Genomic DNA, 17,286 nt, shown 5'->3' on the forward strand with positions numbered 1-17,286 from the left:
CCAACCGGAAGCAGGATGCTGGGAATGGGCAATGTTGTGGCACACAAGGTCAAGGCCCAGCCGGTGGCAGGAAGGAATCCTGGAGGCCTATCTCCTGGGGCTGCTCTAATCTCAGGGCAAAGCATTTCCTGTAGGGCAGGTCAAGACCCCACCCCAAACCAAACCCTGGATGTAGAGGCTGTGGCCCAGCCACCCACCTTTTCTTGTGGGCTATGGAGGCTTGGCAGTGGGGTCCTGGGGAGGGGGTTCTCCATGGGAACTCGCAGTCCCCAGCACATCTTTGCCCTGCACGATGCCCCTAGTCTCTCACAGGTCAGCCTCCATATTACCACTCCCTCCCCCAGGTACACCCACGCACACATTGCTGTAACACGGAGGCCTCAGAACCCTTTGATTCCCTGCTGGTGTCTAGGAGTGGAGAGCAATGGCTCCACAAAGCTACACACACACCCCTCCCTTGGAGTTGGACATCACTGGAGCATGGACCGGTCAGATGGGGCCACAGCACTGCCACCCAGTCTGGAGGGGCAGGGAATGAGCAGCCCTCTCATCTTGACCTAGACTTTAGCTCCCATACAGCACCATGTGCTTCTTCCCTGCATTTTTGCCAGTCTTCCTTCCAGCCCTCCCTCAGTCTCCCCACATCCAAGGTTCTGAGTCCATTTTGATACTGGCCCAGCACCCCCATGGTCTGCATTCTCATTCCTTGAAGGGGTTGATGGGAGGAGGCCCTGGTGCTGGGAGAGACAATCAGACTGGGGGAGGAGGCCTGTGGAGTCTGGCTAGGGCACAGGAAGGGCCGGGCTGTCCCATCAGGGAAGTGGGAGGGGGCTGAGGCGCCGGGAGGGAAGCGCCTGTGGCCCAGGGCTCAGAGCTACCAGCCCAGAGACAGGCGTGACTCCAGAACCTGCCCTGGGGTTAGTCCGTTCAGCTGCGGCAGCATCGTGGGCAGTGAGTTGAGGGAAAGAGGGAACCTGGGGCTCCTTTGCTTCCACCCCAACTCCCCTGCCCCTGGTGCTGAGGCTTTTGCTAGGGCACCTCTGCGGTCTGGGTTTGAGGGAGGAGGGGTGAAGGATTGGGCACTCCCCTCCCCTCGGACTGGGAGACGGGCAGGGAGGCCACGGGGAGTGCCTGGAAGATGGGATTGCTGCGAGGCCATGCGGTCTGGGTGGAAGTGGCTTGGACCCGGTGAGAAGGGCACAGTTGAGGCTGGCAGGGGCCAGACAATAACCCACTTTGGCCCTCCCCAGCCCGGGGTCCACCCCCAGGCCGTGCAGCACTGAGCTGGGGAGACCATGGCCCGCCTCTTCAGTCCCCGGCCGCCCCCCAGCGAAGACCTCTTCTACGAGACCTACTACAGCCTGAGCCAGCAGTACCCGCTGCTGCTACTGCTGCTGGTGATCGTGCTCTTCGGGCTCCTGGCACTGCTCGCTGTTGCCTGGGCCAGTGGCAGGGTGAGCAGAGGGGGACGAGGATTTTGGTGTGGGGTGCCTCCCCTGGGGCGGCTGGAGGGTTACTGCTTAGAGGACATTTTTGGGGATGAGACTTGTGGCATCTTCTTTTTGATGTGCTCTCTTTGCTGGGACCCAGGAAACAAATGCTGGACCTTGCTAGGAACTGTGCAGTGACCCTGCGCAAGTCACTCTCTGGGCCACAGTCTCTGGGTTTACACAGGGAGGTAGCTGAATCCTCGATGCTTCTGATTTCTCTCTGGGTACTGACAGACCTCAGACCTTACAAGCTTCTCTGGTCTACTGGTTCTAGAATAAATCCAACACCGGATTTTCCAATTTTCCAGGGGGGAAATTACACTGGGCCCCCTGGGAATCTGCTTCCTGGTTTTCTTTCCCTCTTAGGGACTGTGGGGCAGTTGTGCCCACAGACTCCCCAGAAAGCACCCTCCATCCCACTCTCATTTAGTTCCCAAAGAAACCCATTTCTAGTTTCTTCGGCGGGGTGCAAGGGGGAGGGAGCTTAAATTCCGTTTCTGGAAATACCCTGCTCCAAGTTTTATTTTCTTACTTTGGGGGCAAGGTGGAAAAGCTTTGGATGCGACTGATCCTTGACTGTCCTCCATAAAGTCCAGGAAGAGGTGGGGACCAAAGGCAGAGACAAGGGAGGGCAGACTTCTATGCCTTGAGGCGGTGGGGTCTGTAGCTCCCAGGCAGGCAGGGGAGGTTCTGGGCGCCCTCTGCTGCCCAAGCCCTGCGGGGTGGGTATGGGGTGGGGCCTGAAACTCAGAGCCTTGGCCTCAGGCAGGGAATCTCCCAAGCAAATTGGCCAGATTTAGAAGGCTAAATGCCTTCTGTGAGTTAGGATTTTTCACTTGCTTTATAATCTCACGTGCTGGGTAGGGTGGGGGTGGGAGGTACTTTAATTCCTATTTGACAGGTGAGAAAACTGAGGCCCAGAAAGGTCACGGATTCACAAATGGCCAATATGAGGTTAGAGCCTGGTCTTCTGGGCAGATGGCCCAAGGCTTAGTCTTCCTGCAGCATGCAAGTGAGCTATTAGGTTGAATTCTATGATACTGCTGGTCCTGTACATTAATAACAGACTACCGCCCATTGCATGTGATTCAACCTAATATGAATGGCAAATGGAGGTGTCCTGTCTGCTTTTTGTACTTGGATTTGAGACATTTTTCAGAATGGGTCTGGAGTTCCCATCATGGGGCAGTGGAGACAGTGGAACCTTGAGGTTGCTGGTGTGATCCCTGGCCTCACTCAGTGAGTTAAGGATCCGGCGTTCCCATGAGCTGTGGTGTAGGTCACAGATGCGGCTGGGATCTGGTGTTGCTGTGGCTGTGGTGTAATGTCAGCTACAGCTCTGATTTGATTCGACCCCTAGCCTGGGAACTTCCCTATGCACTGAGTGCAGCCCTAAAAAGACAAAAAAAAAAAAAAAAAAAGCACTGCCGGCTCCACCTGTCCTTGGAGGAGCTCCCCAAACTCTACACCCCTATCTTTCCTCATATGCTCCCTCCTCCCAGGAGCTGGCCTCAGACCCAGGGTTCCTGACCACTGTGCTGTGCGCTCTGGGCGGCTTCTCGCTGCTGCTGGGCCTGGCTTCCCGCGAGCAGCGACTGCAGCGTTGGACTCGTCCCCTGTCCGGCCTCGTGTGGGCAGCGCTGCTTGCGCTAGGCCACGGCTTCCTGTTCACGGGGGGCTTGGTGAGCGCCTGGGACCAGGTGAGGCAGATGGAGCAAGGGGGAGGGGCCTACCGGGCCTTGAACTCTCACCCAGGCTCCAAGGAGCAGCGCCACAGCAGCAGCGTAAGCTTGCAGCTTCCCCTGCCTCTCTCCCCCAGGTGTCCTTTTTCCTCTTTGTCATCTTCACCGTGTATGCCATGTTGCCCTTGGGCATGCGGGACGCCGCCGCTGCGGGCCTTGTCTCCTCGACCTCACACCTGCTGGCCCTCGGGCTGTATCTTGGGCCTCAGCCAGGCTCACGGCCTGCGCTGCTGCCTCAGGTGAGCACGAAACGAACCCAAGCTGCGTCCAGGGCCGGCTCCGCTAGGTGCTACTTGGTTCCCCTGGGCATTCACCAACCGTCCATGAGCTGTGACTCCAAGGCAGGGCGCAACGCTGGGCGCGGGGTACAAACACAGACCCCGACCGTGCCCTTGGGGAACTGGTACACAGTGCAGTGTGACGCCTGCAAACGCCAGAAGAGGGCTCTGGGCCTAAGGGGAAGGGAGTGCGCCTGGGGACTAGGGTTATGGGGACAGATGTGGATGGGGGAATCTTTAGAGAGAATGTAAAAATTGCAACTTAAGTAGTTTTGTGCTGTGGCGGGGGTGGGAGGTGGGGATGGTGAAGTGTATTGCCGGCAGAGGAGACGTTTGTGCAAAGGTTTCTAGACCTAAGACGCCGTATTGGTGCAGCAGCCAAGTCTGGAGCAGGAGGAATGGTGTAGGGAAAGCGCCCCTGACGGATTCCACAGTGTGGCTGGCACCTCTTGCCTCGAACTACTTCGGTCTCCTAACTATAGAGTCGTCCCCTGTCCTCTTATTAGAGACCAATCCAGCTACACACAATAGCCACCCCACCCCCACCCGAGTCCAGCACCCTCTAAAGCTGAGCCTCCCCGGCAGCTGGCAGCAAATGCAGTGGTGTTCCTGTGCGGGAACGTGGCTGGAGCCTACCACAAGGCGCTGATGGAGCGCGCCCTACGCGCCACATTCCGGGAAGCGCTTAGTTCCCTGCACTCGCGCCGGCGGCTGGATACGGAGAAGAAGCACCAGGTCGGCAGGGCCTGGGAGTTGTTTAGACCACACAACCTGGCTCTGGAAGCTGAAAGACTTTGGGCGGGTCGCTTCGTTTTCTGTTTCCTCCTTTGTAAAATGTAGCCATTGCTCACTTTGGAAGGCTGCTGTGAAAGCACTTGAGAACGTTATGACACTAAACGAAGGGTTCTAATTCCAGTTTGGGTGCTGGGTTGGGTCCCTAAAGGTGATCATTGCAGGGTAGGGCTAGAGCCCAGCTATATGGGGCAGGGGTGGGGACGGACTTGGGCCAACACCCTAGGGAACACGTCAGGAGGCTGGGGAAGTCTGTAGGCTCTTAGGGGTTTGGGGGAACTTGGGGGGGGGTTAGTGCTCATAGTGACCTCCCCCAGGAACACCTTCTCTTGTCCATCCTTCCTGCCTACCTGGCCCAAGAGATGAAGGCAGAGATCATGGCACGGCTGCAGGCTGGACAGGGGTCACGGCCAGAGAGCACCAACAACTTCCACAGCCTCTATGTCAAGAGGCACCAGGGAGTCAGGTAGGAGGAAGAATGGCGGGAGGGGGGGGATGTGGGCTGAGACCCCGGCCTCACTGACTCCATCTGTCCTGCCCAGTGTGCTGTATGCTGACATCGTGGGCTTCACGCGGCTGGCCAGTGAATGCTCCCCCAAGGAGTTGGTGCTCATGCTCAACGAGCTCTTTGGCAAGTTCGACCAGATCGCCAAGGTCAGAGGGGGCTTCCTTCCCTGCCTTTAATCTCCCCACCCTCGAGAGCCCCTTCTGAGGGAATGTCCTGCCTTGTAAGAGGCAAGTCCCACTTCCAAGCCCAAGGGGACTCCTTGTATGGGGATAGAAAACCCTCTCACATAGCCCAGGTTAGGAAGCTGCTCACTGCACACCTTAAACCTGAGAAACCTGTCAACATCCTCACAGATGTCCCAACCACAACACCCCGAAATACACTCTGAGCCCCAGCATAGGTAGTTTCTGGATACCATGGACCCTACAACCAAACCTAGATAGATTTTCTAATGCACTGACCTTAAGAGGCCCTTCTCAGGGAAATCTCTGCCCTCTGCACCCTTAACCCAGCTGCCTGCTCAGTCCCAGCGATGTCCCCAAACAACTTAATCTTGCGTAAGACAAAAACAAAAACAAACAAACAAACAAACAAAAAAACCCCATAAAAACCTCAATCCAGAGGTGATTTTTGTATGCTCAGATCTGAATACATCTTACACATGCCCCAGCTGGAGAGAACCACAGACATCCCAACCCTTGGGACGCCCTCCTGGGAAAGATGGCTGCCTAGGAGAGCTCAGCCAGCCCCATTTCAAGTTAAGGGAGTCCCTAGATCTGACCTAGACATTGCTAACCTCAGAAGTTCTTCATGAGAGTTCTCCATATGGCTCAGTGATAACGAACCCGACTAGTATCCATGAGGACACAGGTTCAATCCCTGGCTCCACTCAGTGGGTTAAGGATCTGGTGCTGCCGTGAGCTGTGGTGTAGGTCAGTCACAGACGAGGCTCGGATCTGGCATTGCTGTGGTTGTGGCACGAGCTGGCACCTGCAGCTCCAATTCGACCCCTAGCCTGGAAAGTTCCATATGCTGCAGGAATACCTTCAAGAATACATTTGCTCCCACTTTTCCCAACTCCCTCCTGCCTCCTCTGGCCCCTAACCAGGTGCCCCCCTCCCCCTGCACAACCCACCCCACCCCCAGGAGCATGAATGTATGCGGATCAAGATCTTGGGAGACTGTTATTACTGTGTCTCCGGGCTACCACTCTCGCTGCCAGACCACGCCATCAACTGCGTGCGCATGGGGCTGGACATGTGCCGTGCCATCAGGTCAGCTGAGGTGGGCGGGCAGGAGTAGGAGGGATGCCTATGAGGGAGGAACAGGCAGGGTGGTGGAAGTTCTCCTGGAGAGAGGGAAGTGTGAGGCTGAGGTCGGGCTGAAGGCAGCACTCAGACTGTTCTCCACGTGCTCTGCTTAGGAAACTTCGAGCAGCCACCGGTGTGGATATCAACATGCGTGTGGGCGTGCACTCGGGCAGCGTGCTCTGCGGAGTTATTGGGCTGCAGAAATGGCAGTATGATGTCTGGTCCCATGACGTCACTCTGGCCAACCACATGGAGGCGAGTGGAGTGCCAGGGTGAGAGCTGGGGCTCCAGGAGGCTACAGGAGTCAGGCCTCCCACATGACTGGTTTTCATAATTTCCCCCCAACCCTCCCACCCTGGGTGTACCCATGACATAGGAAAGTTCCCAGGCAAGGGATAAAATCTGAGCCAAAACTGTGACCTATACCACAGCTAAGGACCGCAGCAAACCTGGGTGCTTAACCCATGGTGGCACAGTGGGAACTCCCCATAGTTCTTTAGAATGAGCAGATTCCCAGAGTTCCCTGGTGGTGCAGCAGGTTAAGGATCTGGTGTTGTCACTGCAGTGGCTTGGGTCACTGCTGTGGCATAAGTTCAATCCCTGGCCCAGCAACTTTCACATACTGCAGTGGCCAAAAAATAGTAATAAAATAAAATGAGCAAGTGGGGCTCAGGGAGATCCTAGGGTGCAGGGAGGGGAGCTGGGAGATACTCTCCATAGCACAGGACCTTGCTTGAAGTCAGACATCCAGGAATGATCCCTGAAAGAAGTGGGAGGATTCGGAGGCCCTCCCTTCTGACTCCCACTGCACCCTCCCTCTAGACGGGTACATATCACAGGGGCTACGCTGGCCCTGCTGGCAGGAGCCTATGCTGTGGAGGATGCAGTCATGGAACACCGGGACCCATACCTTCGGGAGCTAGGGGAACCTACCTACCTGGTCATCGATCCCCGGGTAAGAACCCAGCCTGAACCACATGGGTCAGCCCACCCTAAACACCCACAGCCATTGGGCCTGATCGCTTCCATGCCAGAGATTGAGTTCCTGGGTCCTTATGTATGTTGCGGAGGAGGAGACACAGGCTTTAAGGGGTGTTGGGAGAATGGGGAAGGGTCTGTGATCTTGACTCTCAGGCCTCATGTGACCCAGGCTGAGGAGGAGGACGAGAAGGGCACTGCAGGAGGATTGCTGTCCTCCCTCGAGGGCCCCAAGATGCGTCCATCGCTGCTGATGACCCGATACCTGGAGTCCTGGGGTGCAGCCAAGCCTTTCGCCCACCTGAGCCACGTAGAGAGCCCTGTGTCCACCTCCACCCCCCTCCCGGTGCGTGCATGTCCTTCTTGAGCCCAGCACTTATACACACTCCTCCCACTGCCCACGCCCAGCCCTTCCTGCTCTCACCACCAGTGAGTCACTTGATGACGTCCCAAGGTCCTGAACTTTCTAGTCACTGCTTCAGGACCTTCCTTGCCCTTCTTTCCAGAGAAAGGGCAAGAAAGATGCCTGTCCTCTGAGCTCAGCTCAGAGAAGACTCAAGACCCCACAGTCACCATGTCCATTGCCCCCTAGCCTCCACTCAACAAGCCCCTTGCCCTGGTACCATATTGCCTCCTGACCCTGAGGCCAGCGCTCTACACCCATTCCCACCAGGAACTTTCTCTGTTTAGCTCAACTCCCACCACGGCACACTGTCTTCTCCAGTCCCCCACTGGAAATGGGGGGGCAGGGGGGATGCAATCACTTGCTGCCCCTACTCTCTAGCACTTGTACACAGATAAAATGAGGTGAGAGTGAAAATCTCACAGGGCCTTGAAGAAGGAAGTCACCATGAGCAGGCGGAAGTGGGGGAGGGGGGAGAGGAGCCAGTCTACCCCTTGTCTGCGGGAAGCTAGGGCAGGGCCAGTTATTGGCAGACCTATGCCTCGTGCCAAAGGGTAATCAGTGATTCACCAGCTGCTGGAGGAGCCTGGATCTCCCCCACTGGCTGGCTCTTGGGATTGGTACTTGATGATGAGCGGCCAGAATCCCCACATGCAGGGACCCAGGCTCTATCCCTCTGAGCCCAGGGTTAGATTTCTTAGACCGTTCTCTTCCATTTTACTGGATTTTCCCCAAACCTATTCAGCATTGCAGGCTACCTATCCACAGATCTTCCCAGAATCTTCTCTACTAGATAGACCTGCTTGGATTTACAGGTGGTCCCAGAATACCTTTCTTGTGATCCACCCCCCTGCCCCCAGCTCCCATCCAGCAGGAAAGGTGTGAAGTAATGGAGAGGTTGCTAGGAGCCAGGGATTTCAAGACAATGTTGGGTTCAATCCTCGTGGTGGGAAGCCCCCACCCCAGAACTGGTGCCAGACCTCCCAGACCCCCCAGTGGTGTGCAGGCTAAGTGTCAGGGCAGAGGAGTGGGCACCCCTCATTCTAAGGTGTCTCTGGAGGCAGGACCTCACCCTCTCAGAGACTCCCCTCTCAGTCCCTGGCGTTCCGGCACCTCAGTCAAATGTTAGGAATCCTTAAGAATCCCACTCGGCTTACTATTAAACAGTGCGGAACTTTGGGGTGACAAGGTGGTGTTTGTGTGGTGGCTACCATCCATGCATTCACTTCTTCCACAGTCTTTGAGTACCTACTAAATGGCAGGCATTAGGTTAGTTCTTGAGAAGACAGAAATGAATAGGTTTTCCCTGCCTTTGAATAACTTATAGGCATGGGGCAGGGGCACGTAAGTAGTTTGATAAAAGTTAGGACCAGGTGTAGATGCAGGGATGGCCTCGTGCCTAGAACACACATGTCAATCACTCTCAGTCTCTCCCTCTCCATCCCCTCACATACACAAGGTTTTGGGTTGGGGGGGTGATGTGGCTCCTTGTGACACTGCTTCCTTCACATGAGCCAGGGGACCAGGGAAGGATGGTTGCTGTACAGCTTGCCCTGGGCAGTGGCCACTTTGCCCCTTTCCTTGACGCTTGTCCACACCTGCTTGCGTGCTCATTCTCACATCTCTGCATACATTGTGTATTCCTTGTAGTGCAGAAGAGAGCTACTGTACGGAGGCTTGTTTCTCTTCCTCTTTCCCTCTCTTCTCCACTTGTGTTTCCCACCCCCATCACCCCCCAGCTCAGCCTGACCATCACGAAACGGCAGAGGGGATTCAGTGTTTTGCATCACCCTTCCAGCTTCAACCAACAGGGGATTTTTTTGGCATGGGGTGGTGGGCAAGTTTCTGCCTTTGGAATCTGTGCTGTCCTTAGGGAAGATAAAACACAAAGAATCAATAGCCACTCACGCCTACAGAAGATCCAGGGTTTCCTCCTAAGTGATAATTCTGGAGAAGTCAGAGAGTATAGAGACTCTGGGAGTCTCAAGAGTCAGGAGGAAACTTTAACAAGTAAATATGGATTGAACTTTCCCTTATGGGCAGGTCAGATTTATTTATTTATTTATTTATTTATTTATTTTGTCTTTTTGCCATTTTTTGGGCCGCTCCTGCAGCATATGGAGGTTCCCAGGCTAGGGGTCTAATCAGAGCTGTAGCCGCCGGCCTACGCCAGAGCCACAGCAACCCAGGATCAGAGCCGCATCCAAAACCTACACCACAGCTCACGGCAACGCCAGATCGTTAACCCACTGAGCAAGGGCCGGGATCGAACCCGCAACCTCATGGTTCCTAGTTGGATTCGTCAACCACTGCGCCACATGGGAACTCCGCAGGTCAGATTTAGAAAGATACAGATGGAGATAGAGATACATCTAGAGATAGAGATGGATAGAGACACAAAGAGAGATAGAGGGCGATAGATCGAGATAGAGATAGAGAGATAGAGATAGAGAAAGAGTTCATTAGAGGCAAGAGGAACAGCCAGATCAGATGCTCAAGTCAAGGCCATGTGTAGAAATGGAATGTCTCACTGTAGAGGCTCCATCGTGGTGGAGGACACTCACCATTTCCCCATCTTCCCCCATCCCTGTTTGCCCTGCAGGAGAAGGCCCTGTCTTCCTTCAGCCCCCAGTGGAGCCTGGACCGGTGAGGAGGCCAAGCAACCTTGACAATGGGGCTGTCTGGGTGACCTACCTCCATCCTCCCCAGGGGTGGGGGAGTGGGCTGCTCATGATTTGCCCAGATGCTTTGGAGGGTCTCACTGTGCAGGAGCCGTACCCCCCGGGGATTCGATGACGAACTGGACACCGGGGATGCCAAGTTCTTCCAGGTCATCGAACAGCTCAACTCTCAGAAGTATGGAGAACGGAAGAGGGCTGGGAGGGCTGGAGGCCTGGGCTCAGGTGGTAGAGGAGGGGTGGTGCTCCTGGACCTGGAGGGAACTCACCTGACCATGCTCCCCCCTTGCCCTTTCCTCTTCCGGGCTCACTGCCCCCACCTCCCACCAGACAGTGGAAACAGTCAAAGGACTTCAACCCACTGACACTGTACTTCAGAGAAAAGGAGATGGAGAAAGAGGTGGGCTGAGGTGGTGACACCAGAGGATTTCCCAACCTCAGTTCCTGGGCCCTGGGGAGGGAGCAGGCCTTGTGGTCCCACCTACCCCACCCAGCTCTGCTGTGTTTGTGCCTCTGGCGGGTGAAGGTCTCTTACCTATCCATTGATGGGAGGGAGGAGGGCAGCTCCTCAAAGAACCAGTAGATGTTACCTGGGGCAGAACTGGAGGGTGGGATGGTGACACTGGGGACCCACTCCTTGCCTGGGATTGGCACTTTCAAGGTCATGGGCAGCACCGGTGCCCTGGCTCCACCTGACCCCCTCCCTTGCAGTATCGGCTCTCCGCACTCCCCGCCTTCAAATACTATGCAGCCTGCACCTTCCTGGTTTTTCTGTCCAACTTCATCATCCAGATGCTGGTGACAAACAGGTGAGAGAGCCCCTAGGCAGGGGAGACCCTAATTCTCAAAAAGAGCTCCCCCCCCCACCCCGCCGGCTCTTCTAGACCCCTGACCCACTCTTTCTTCCTTTGCTACTTCCCCTTGGTCCAGGGCACTGAGCCGCAGAGGAAGTGGAAATGTGTGCTCTGGGGAACCAGGGATCCTAGCCCTCATCTTACTGTCTTGCATCCTGTGAACTTTCTACACACCCCAAGTATTTTCACACGCCTGTCTCTCAATTTTAACAACAATCCCACCAAGGAGGTTTTGTTCTCACTGAGAGCCCAACTCTCACAGCAAATGAGTTTAGAAAGTAGGTCTAAACCTACTAGTGAACTAGGAGGGGTGTGCACTTGTTCAAAACTCAGCCAAGTGAAAGAGCTTTGGCCTGAAGGCCCAGAGACCAGTCTGATGCAGCCTTGGCCACTCTTGGGAGCCCCCTGCCCCCCAGGATCGAACCCAAGCCACAGCAGTGACATTGCTGAGTCCTTAACCGCTAGGCCACTAGGGAACTCCCTGCCCCTTCCAATATGGTCCCAGTACTGCCCTAGACCCTCAGTCTTCCCAGATCATCAACCTGTATTGTCTGTCTTCCATCAGCCCAGATCCCATCAGCAGCCGATTCAGATCCGCAGGACCACTTCTCTCCATGTCTCCTAGCCAGAGTGCCTGGCACCCTCCCAGCACACAGAAAGCCTGTTCTGGCTGGTCAAGGCTTTGCTCTTGTCTCCCTTTAGGCCTCCAGCTCTGGCCATCACCTATGGCATCGCCTTCCTCCTCTTCTTCCTCCTCCTCTTCATCTGCTTCTCAGAGTACCTGACGGTGAGGTGGGCTTGGGAGCAGGGTGGCGAGCTGGGGCCCTGACCACGACCCGGCCTGCAGTGGGTGCCCCAGCCCCACAGCTGAGATTCCCATATTCCTTCCACAGAAGTGTGTCTTGAAAGGCCCCAAGATGCTACACTGGCTGCCCACACTGTCTGTCCTGGTGGCCACACGGCCTGGACTGCGAGTTGCCCTGGGTACCGCCACCATCCTGCTCATCTTTGCCATGGCCATTGCCAGCCTGGTGAGAGAGAAGGGGCCCTCTGCACCCCCACCAGGGCATGCTGGGCCTGCCACAGGCTCAAGGGGGGATCCCTGGATTTGGGAGGACAGCTGGCCTAAGGCCAGGGGATGCTAGAAATGTTGGACAAATCTGAAAAAATTTACAGTCACCCATAATCTACCACACGGGCATAATCACCGTGGATAAGACATCCTGCTATCTTTTTTTCTATGTGCGCAGATCCTCATTTCTTAGCTTACTCACTGTGATTTTGTAAGCTGAGTTTGGGTGATTTTTCAGAACTTTGAATCATTCCTACCATTCTATTCCCGAAAGGCATCTTAGAACTCATCCCCCAGCCAAGTGACAGAACAGGAAGCTGAAGCCCAGAGAGGTTAGGTGTCTGGCAAGAGATCACACAATGGATCCTTGACTGATTCTATGGACCCATGACACTGACTCCCCCAATCCCTTTTCCTGCCAGTGAGGACCGGGTGCTGAGGCTCCCTCACCAACCAGAAATAGCAGGATCCACCCCTTTGAAGAAGAGAGTCGGTTAAAATGCAGCACAGGCCACCAATGTGCCAAAGGAGCTGCTTGCAGGCCTTAGCTCCTCATCTCCTTCTGTAGGTCTTCCTACCGGTGGCATCACACTGCCCTTTCCAGGCTCCCAATGTGTCCTCCATGGCTTTCAACCTCTCCTGGGAGCTCCCTGGATCCCTGCCTCTCATCAGTGTCCCTGTGAGTGTCCTTCACAGCCCTGAATCCCCTTCTCCAGAGCCTTCCTAGGCGCCTCTCCCCCGTCTCCAATGGAAGAATATTCCATCCAGTGGACCGGGAGAGACATGAGTCACACTTGATGTATGTTTGAGTGGATGACACCCCCTGCCCCCTTGATGGGACTGAGCCCTGGGAGGTGCAGTGCAGGAGCCCTGGGGTGTTCCCCACCCCCACCCATGGGACACGCCCCACCTCCTGACTACCCTGCCCGGCCCCACAGTACTCCATGCACTGCTGCATGCTGGGCTTCCTCTCCTGCTCCCTCTTCCTACACATGAGCTTCGAGCTGAAGCTGCTGCTGCTCCTGCTGTGGCTGGCGGCCTCCTGCTCCCTCTTCCTGCACTCCCACGCCTGGCTGTCCGACTGCCTCGTCGCCCGCCTCTACCAGGGCACCTTGGACTCCAGGTGAGCACCAGCCACTGCTCAGGGGGCCCAGGCTGGGATGGGACAGAGCAGGACTGTCTTCATCTCGCTGCCTGAACCACCCACAGGGCAAAGGGAGAGGGAAGCCGAGAGCTACATGGGCACTGGTGTGGGGGGAGGGGTGGGGGAGGCCATTGGGAAGGGGCAGGGCAAGGGGCAGCCCTGATCCGTGGCCTCCTCAGGCCAGGGGTGCTGAAGGATCCCAAGTTGATGGGAGCAGTCTCCTTCTTTGTCTTCTTCTTCACCCTCCTGGTCCTGGCTCGGCAGGTAAGTCACCCAGTTCAGCCCTCCAAGCGCCACCCGCCCCCAGCCCCACTAAGGGTGAGGTAGAGTCCCCATGTTTGTGACTTAGTCTTTCTGTTTCCCTTAATCTTACATCTCCAGGGTGGGGCCCAAACAGTATATGCCCACTGGAAGCTTCTAAAATTCCACTGTGAAAGGTTTACTTCCTGCTCCCTTTCTTTCTTTTTCACTTCCTCAACTCTCCCCTCCCCTCCTCCCTCCCACCCCTAATCTAGGAATATCTTGCTTAAGAAAAACTGCTGCCGATGCAGCCTTCCCCAGTTAGAATCTAGATTCAAGGCAGTCTCCCCAGGAATAGTTGCACCTTAAGCCTTTAAACTAGGTGCATGGTGTGGTTTCAAGTCTTGCGGGTAAGGAGCTGGGGCCTCCCCTACACACCGTCTCCCCATGGCCCCCTGGTGACCCTCCCCAGAATGAGTATTACTGCCGCCTGGACTTCCTGTGGAAGAAGAAGCTGAGGCAGGAGCGGGAGGAGACAGAGACAATGGAGAACCTGACTCGCTTGCTCTTGGAGAACGTGCTCCCCGCGCACGTGGCCCCCCAGTTCATTGGCCAGAATCGGCGCAACGAGGTGACTCCCCACACCCATCTCCTGAGCCCCAGATGCCACAGGGACTCATTTTGGAGGAACATCTTGGCTTGGTCCACCCTCTCTGGACTCCCACACAGGGAGTGGCCACCCACCCCCTAACACGTGCCTCCACTTTCATGAGATCTTAGGCTCTGTCTTTGATGAGCACAGATTCCCTGCATCCCAAATTCTTACTTGGAAGGAGTGTCCTCTCCAATGGCTACTCTCTATCCTTCAGAAGAGTGTTGACGGGAATTGTGTGAAGGACACAGTCCGCCCATCTCTCTAGCCCTGTGCCATCCAGTATGGTAGCCATTAGCCTGGTGTGGCCATTTAAATTTAAATTAATTAAAATGGAAAATTCAGTTCCTTGATCCCACTGGCCACGTTTCAAGTGTTCAACAGCTGCTCATGGCCAGTGGCCACCATATTGGACAGCATATGTAATTGAACCTTTCCATCGCCACAGAAACTTCTATTGGATGAGGTTGTTCTAGATCCTCAAATATCTTGGTACAGTCAGACCAGCAGAAGATCACTCACATATCAGTACCATCTTACCTGAACCACCACCATCTGCTATTGGAAATGCTCTCAGCCTGTATCAAGGGGGTGTCAAAAGAAATGGTTCAGGGTCTATTCACAGCCTTATTCCCCACCCCTTCTTTCTGCTCTCACGATCAGGAGTAGCTCTACTTCTCCTGGTTTCTTCTTTCATAGACACTGGAAATCTGATGCTATTTTTATCTTCTCATTGGCTCCTAGAAAGCCCAGAGCCAGAATCTAGGACTAATAGGGACGTGATGGCCTCATTGTGTGAGCCAGCCTCAAACAAATGACTCCATCTTTCCCATCTTTCTCTTCTTTCCTTTTGCCCCCTTTCCCTGTTATTGCTTTACGTTGCTTTATTATTGTAGCTACATCTGTAAGCTGACTTAACTGGCCGTACTTTTTAGCAATAAGATAGGATATGAAGATAATTCCCACAGGTGTGATCCCAGTTCCAAAAGTGACTCCCTTCCCGTTGCTGTGAGGTGATCTTGACCCCCAACCTCTGTCTCTCCTGGAATCACAATGAGCCCCAGTCTTTAACTCCCCAGTCACATCCCTGGGGTAACCTGGCCCTACCCCTCTCCCTCCCTCCCAATCCTTCATAAACTTAGGGGGAGGAGTGTGGACCAAGGGAGGCAGGCACAGTCCCTCACCCCAGCCTCCCACCCTCCCAGGACCTCTACCACCAGTCCTACGAGTGTGTCTGTGTCCTCTTCGCCTCAGTCCCAGACTTTAAGGAGTTTTACTCTGAATCCAACATCAACCATGAGGGGCTAGAGTGTCTGCGGCTGCTCAATGAGATCATTGCTGATTTTGATGAGGTGACAACTCCAAGGGATCCTATGTCCTGGATTCTAGAATTCCCCCCACCAGCCCCTCCTTCCACTTTGCTCTCCCAGCCATGAGGCCCATCCCCCTCCCCAGCCCTCCTGCTCCTCCTCTGATCCCCCAGCTCTGCCCACCCCAGCAACTCTGCCCATTACCACCTCTCCTTCTGCCACCATCCCTGCCCCCACAACTGGTTCTTTAGCTTCTGGGAGAGAAGAGGGAGAGACTGGGGACCCAACCTCCTTTCTGTACAGCTACTCTCCAAGCCCAAGTTCAGTGGGGTGGAGAAGATCAAAACCATCGGCAGCACCTACATGGCAGCTACAGGCTTGAATGCCACCTCTGGACAGGACACCCAGCAGGTACAGCATCCCTTCTTTGCCAACCAACCCTCGCCTCTCATTGGTGGGCCCATAATTGGGCCTTATCCCGATGTCCTCATTGATCCTGCTGGTGGGCTGGCCCATTGCCAGGATGCTGAGCGAAGTTGCAGCCACCTTGGCACCATGGTGGAATTTGCCGTGGCCCTTGGGTCTAAGCTGGACGTCATCAACAAGCACTCATTCAACAACTTCCGCTTGCGTGTGGGTGAGGACCCTCCCTTGCTGGGGCAGTCTGGGACCTCCTCCCCACCTTCCCAGGCTCTCCCCCCTCCCAGGTCCTTTGTTAGCTACTCCCCAGTTCACCCCTGGAGCCCCCTCCAGACTCACCCCTGAGATGGAGCTTGAAACTGCTGGGCCAGGAGCTCTGAGGCCCACCCACTTCTTTCCCTAAGCCGCCCTCCTCCAGCCCCACCTTCTTTCCTCCAAGGCCCCCAGGCCCTTCACTCTAGTTCCTTGAGCCTCCTCTTCCCCCTCCTTTCTCAGGTTGCCCTATTCAGGGCCCTTTTTTACCACACCTCTTGTCAGGGTTAAACCATGGACCTGTAGTGGCCGGAGTGATTGGGGCACAGAAGCCACAGTATGACATCTGGGGCAACACGGTGAACGTGGCCAGCCGCATGGAGAGTACAGGCGTCCTGGGCAAGATCCAAGTGAGGGAGCCACATTGGAGGCATGGAGGCAGGGGGGGTAGGGGTAGGGCAGCCCTCACACCCCTCCAATTGCAGGTGACTGAAGAGACAGCCTGGGCCCTGCAGTCCTTAGGCTACACCTGCTACAGCCGGGGTATCATCAAGGTCAAAGGCAAAGGACAGCTCTGCACCTACTTCCTGAACACAGATTTAACACGAACTGGACCTCCTTCAGCCACCCTAGGCTGAGACCCCCCACCCCCTCCTCTCCACCTGTAAGATCCTCAATAAAGAGACTGTGGTATGACTAGGTTAGAACTGATGTCAGAAGCTGCTAGTATAGCTGGGGATTATCTTCTCTTTGCCCCTCCGCAGGATGACTTCTTCCCAAGCTGAGTGTGTGTGTGCACAAGTGTGAGCAGGAGTATGTTCAAAAGGAATGATTCTTTTTCACAAGCGCAGGAGAAGAAGAAGACTGCCTCAGCCTCCCTGCCAACCCGATCCCAGTATTTTGTACCCTTGGAAGTATAAAGAATTTTAGCCATGTGACTGAGAACAAAGATTAGTCCCTTCCTTGCTCCCCATCCCCAAATATTGGAAAGACTGTCCAGGAAAAAGTCATTTGAGGTTTATGCATTCAAACACTAAATAAGCACCTATTATGTGCTTACTATGCAGCATGGACAGGAGGCCTGGGAAATACTCTATTAGGTCCCTCCCCATTTCAGCTGCTGTTCTCAGATTGACTCATCATGCTTTCTAGCAAGGACCTGT

General features: G+C 55.1%; 1 protein-coding gene across 3 annotated transcripts; it reads left to right on the forward strand.

Annotated features, from left to right (window-relative positions):
- Positions 35 to 17,065, forward strand: ADCY4 (adenylate cyclase 4). 3 transcript variants are annotated; one of them, XM_001927556.7, is made up of 27 exons: positions 35 to 951; positions 1,251 to 1,454; positions 2,993 to 3,190; positions 3,310 to 3,471; positions 4,096 to 4,245; positions 4,620 to 4,768; positions 4,845 to 4,956; positions 5,957 to 6,084; positions 6,234 to 6,392; positions 6,943 to 7,075; positions 7,271 to 7,444; positions 10,104 to 10,147; positions 10,271 to 10,357; positions 10,510 to 10,579; positions 10,891 to 10,988; positions 11,736 to 11,820; positions 11,927 to 12,064; positions 12,674 to 12,784; positions 13,044 to 13,228; positions 13,429 to 13,513; positions 13,962 to 14,120; positions 15,347 to 15,493; positions 15,755 to 15,862; positions 15,974 to 16,088; positions 16,409 to 16,533; positions 16,609 to 16,787; positions 16,888 to 17,065. In XM_001927556.7, exons 2-26 carry the CDS (start codon positions 1,296 to 1,298, stop codon positions 16,759 to 16,761), a joined length of 3,234 nt encoding a protein of 1,077 aa, XP_001927591.4. In that variant the 5' UTR covers positions 35 to 951; positions 1,251 to 1,295; the 3' UTR covers positions 16,762 to 16,787; positions 16,888 to 17,065. The 3 variants fall into 3 exon arrangements, with proteins under 3 accessions (XP_001927591.4, XP_020954860.1, XP_020954859.1); XM_021099201.1 differs by lacking the exon at positions 16,888 to 17,065 and having other exon boundaries at positions 16,609 to 16,818; XM_021099200.1 differs by lacking the exon at positions 16,888 to 17,065 and having other exon boundaries at positions 35 to 917; positions 16,609 to 16,818.

This window comes from Sus scrofa, chromosome 7 (assembly GCF_000003025.6).
Source record: "Sus scrofa isolate TJ Tabasco breed Duroc chromosome 7, Sscrofa11.1, whole genome shotgun sequence".
Lineage (NCBI taxonomy): Eukaryota > Metazoa > Chordata > Mammalia > Artiodactyla > Suidae > Sus > Sus scrofa.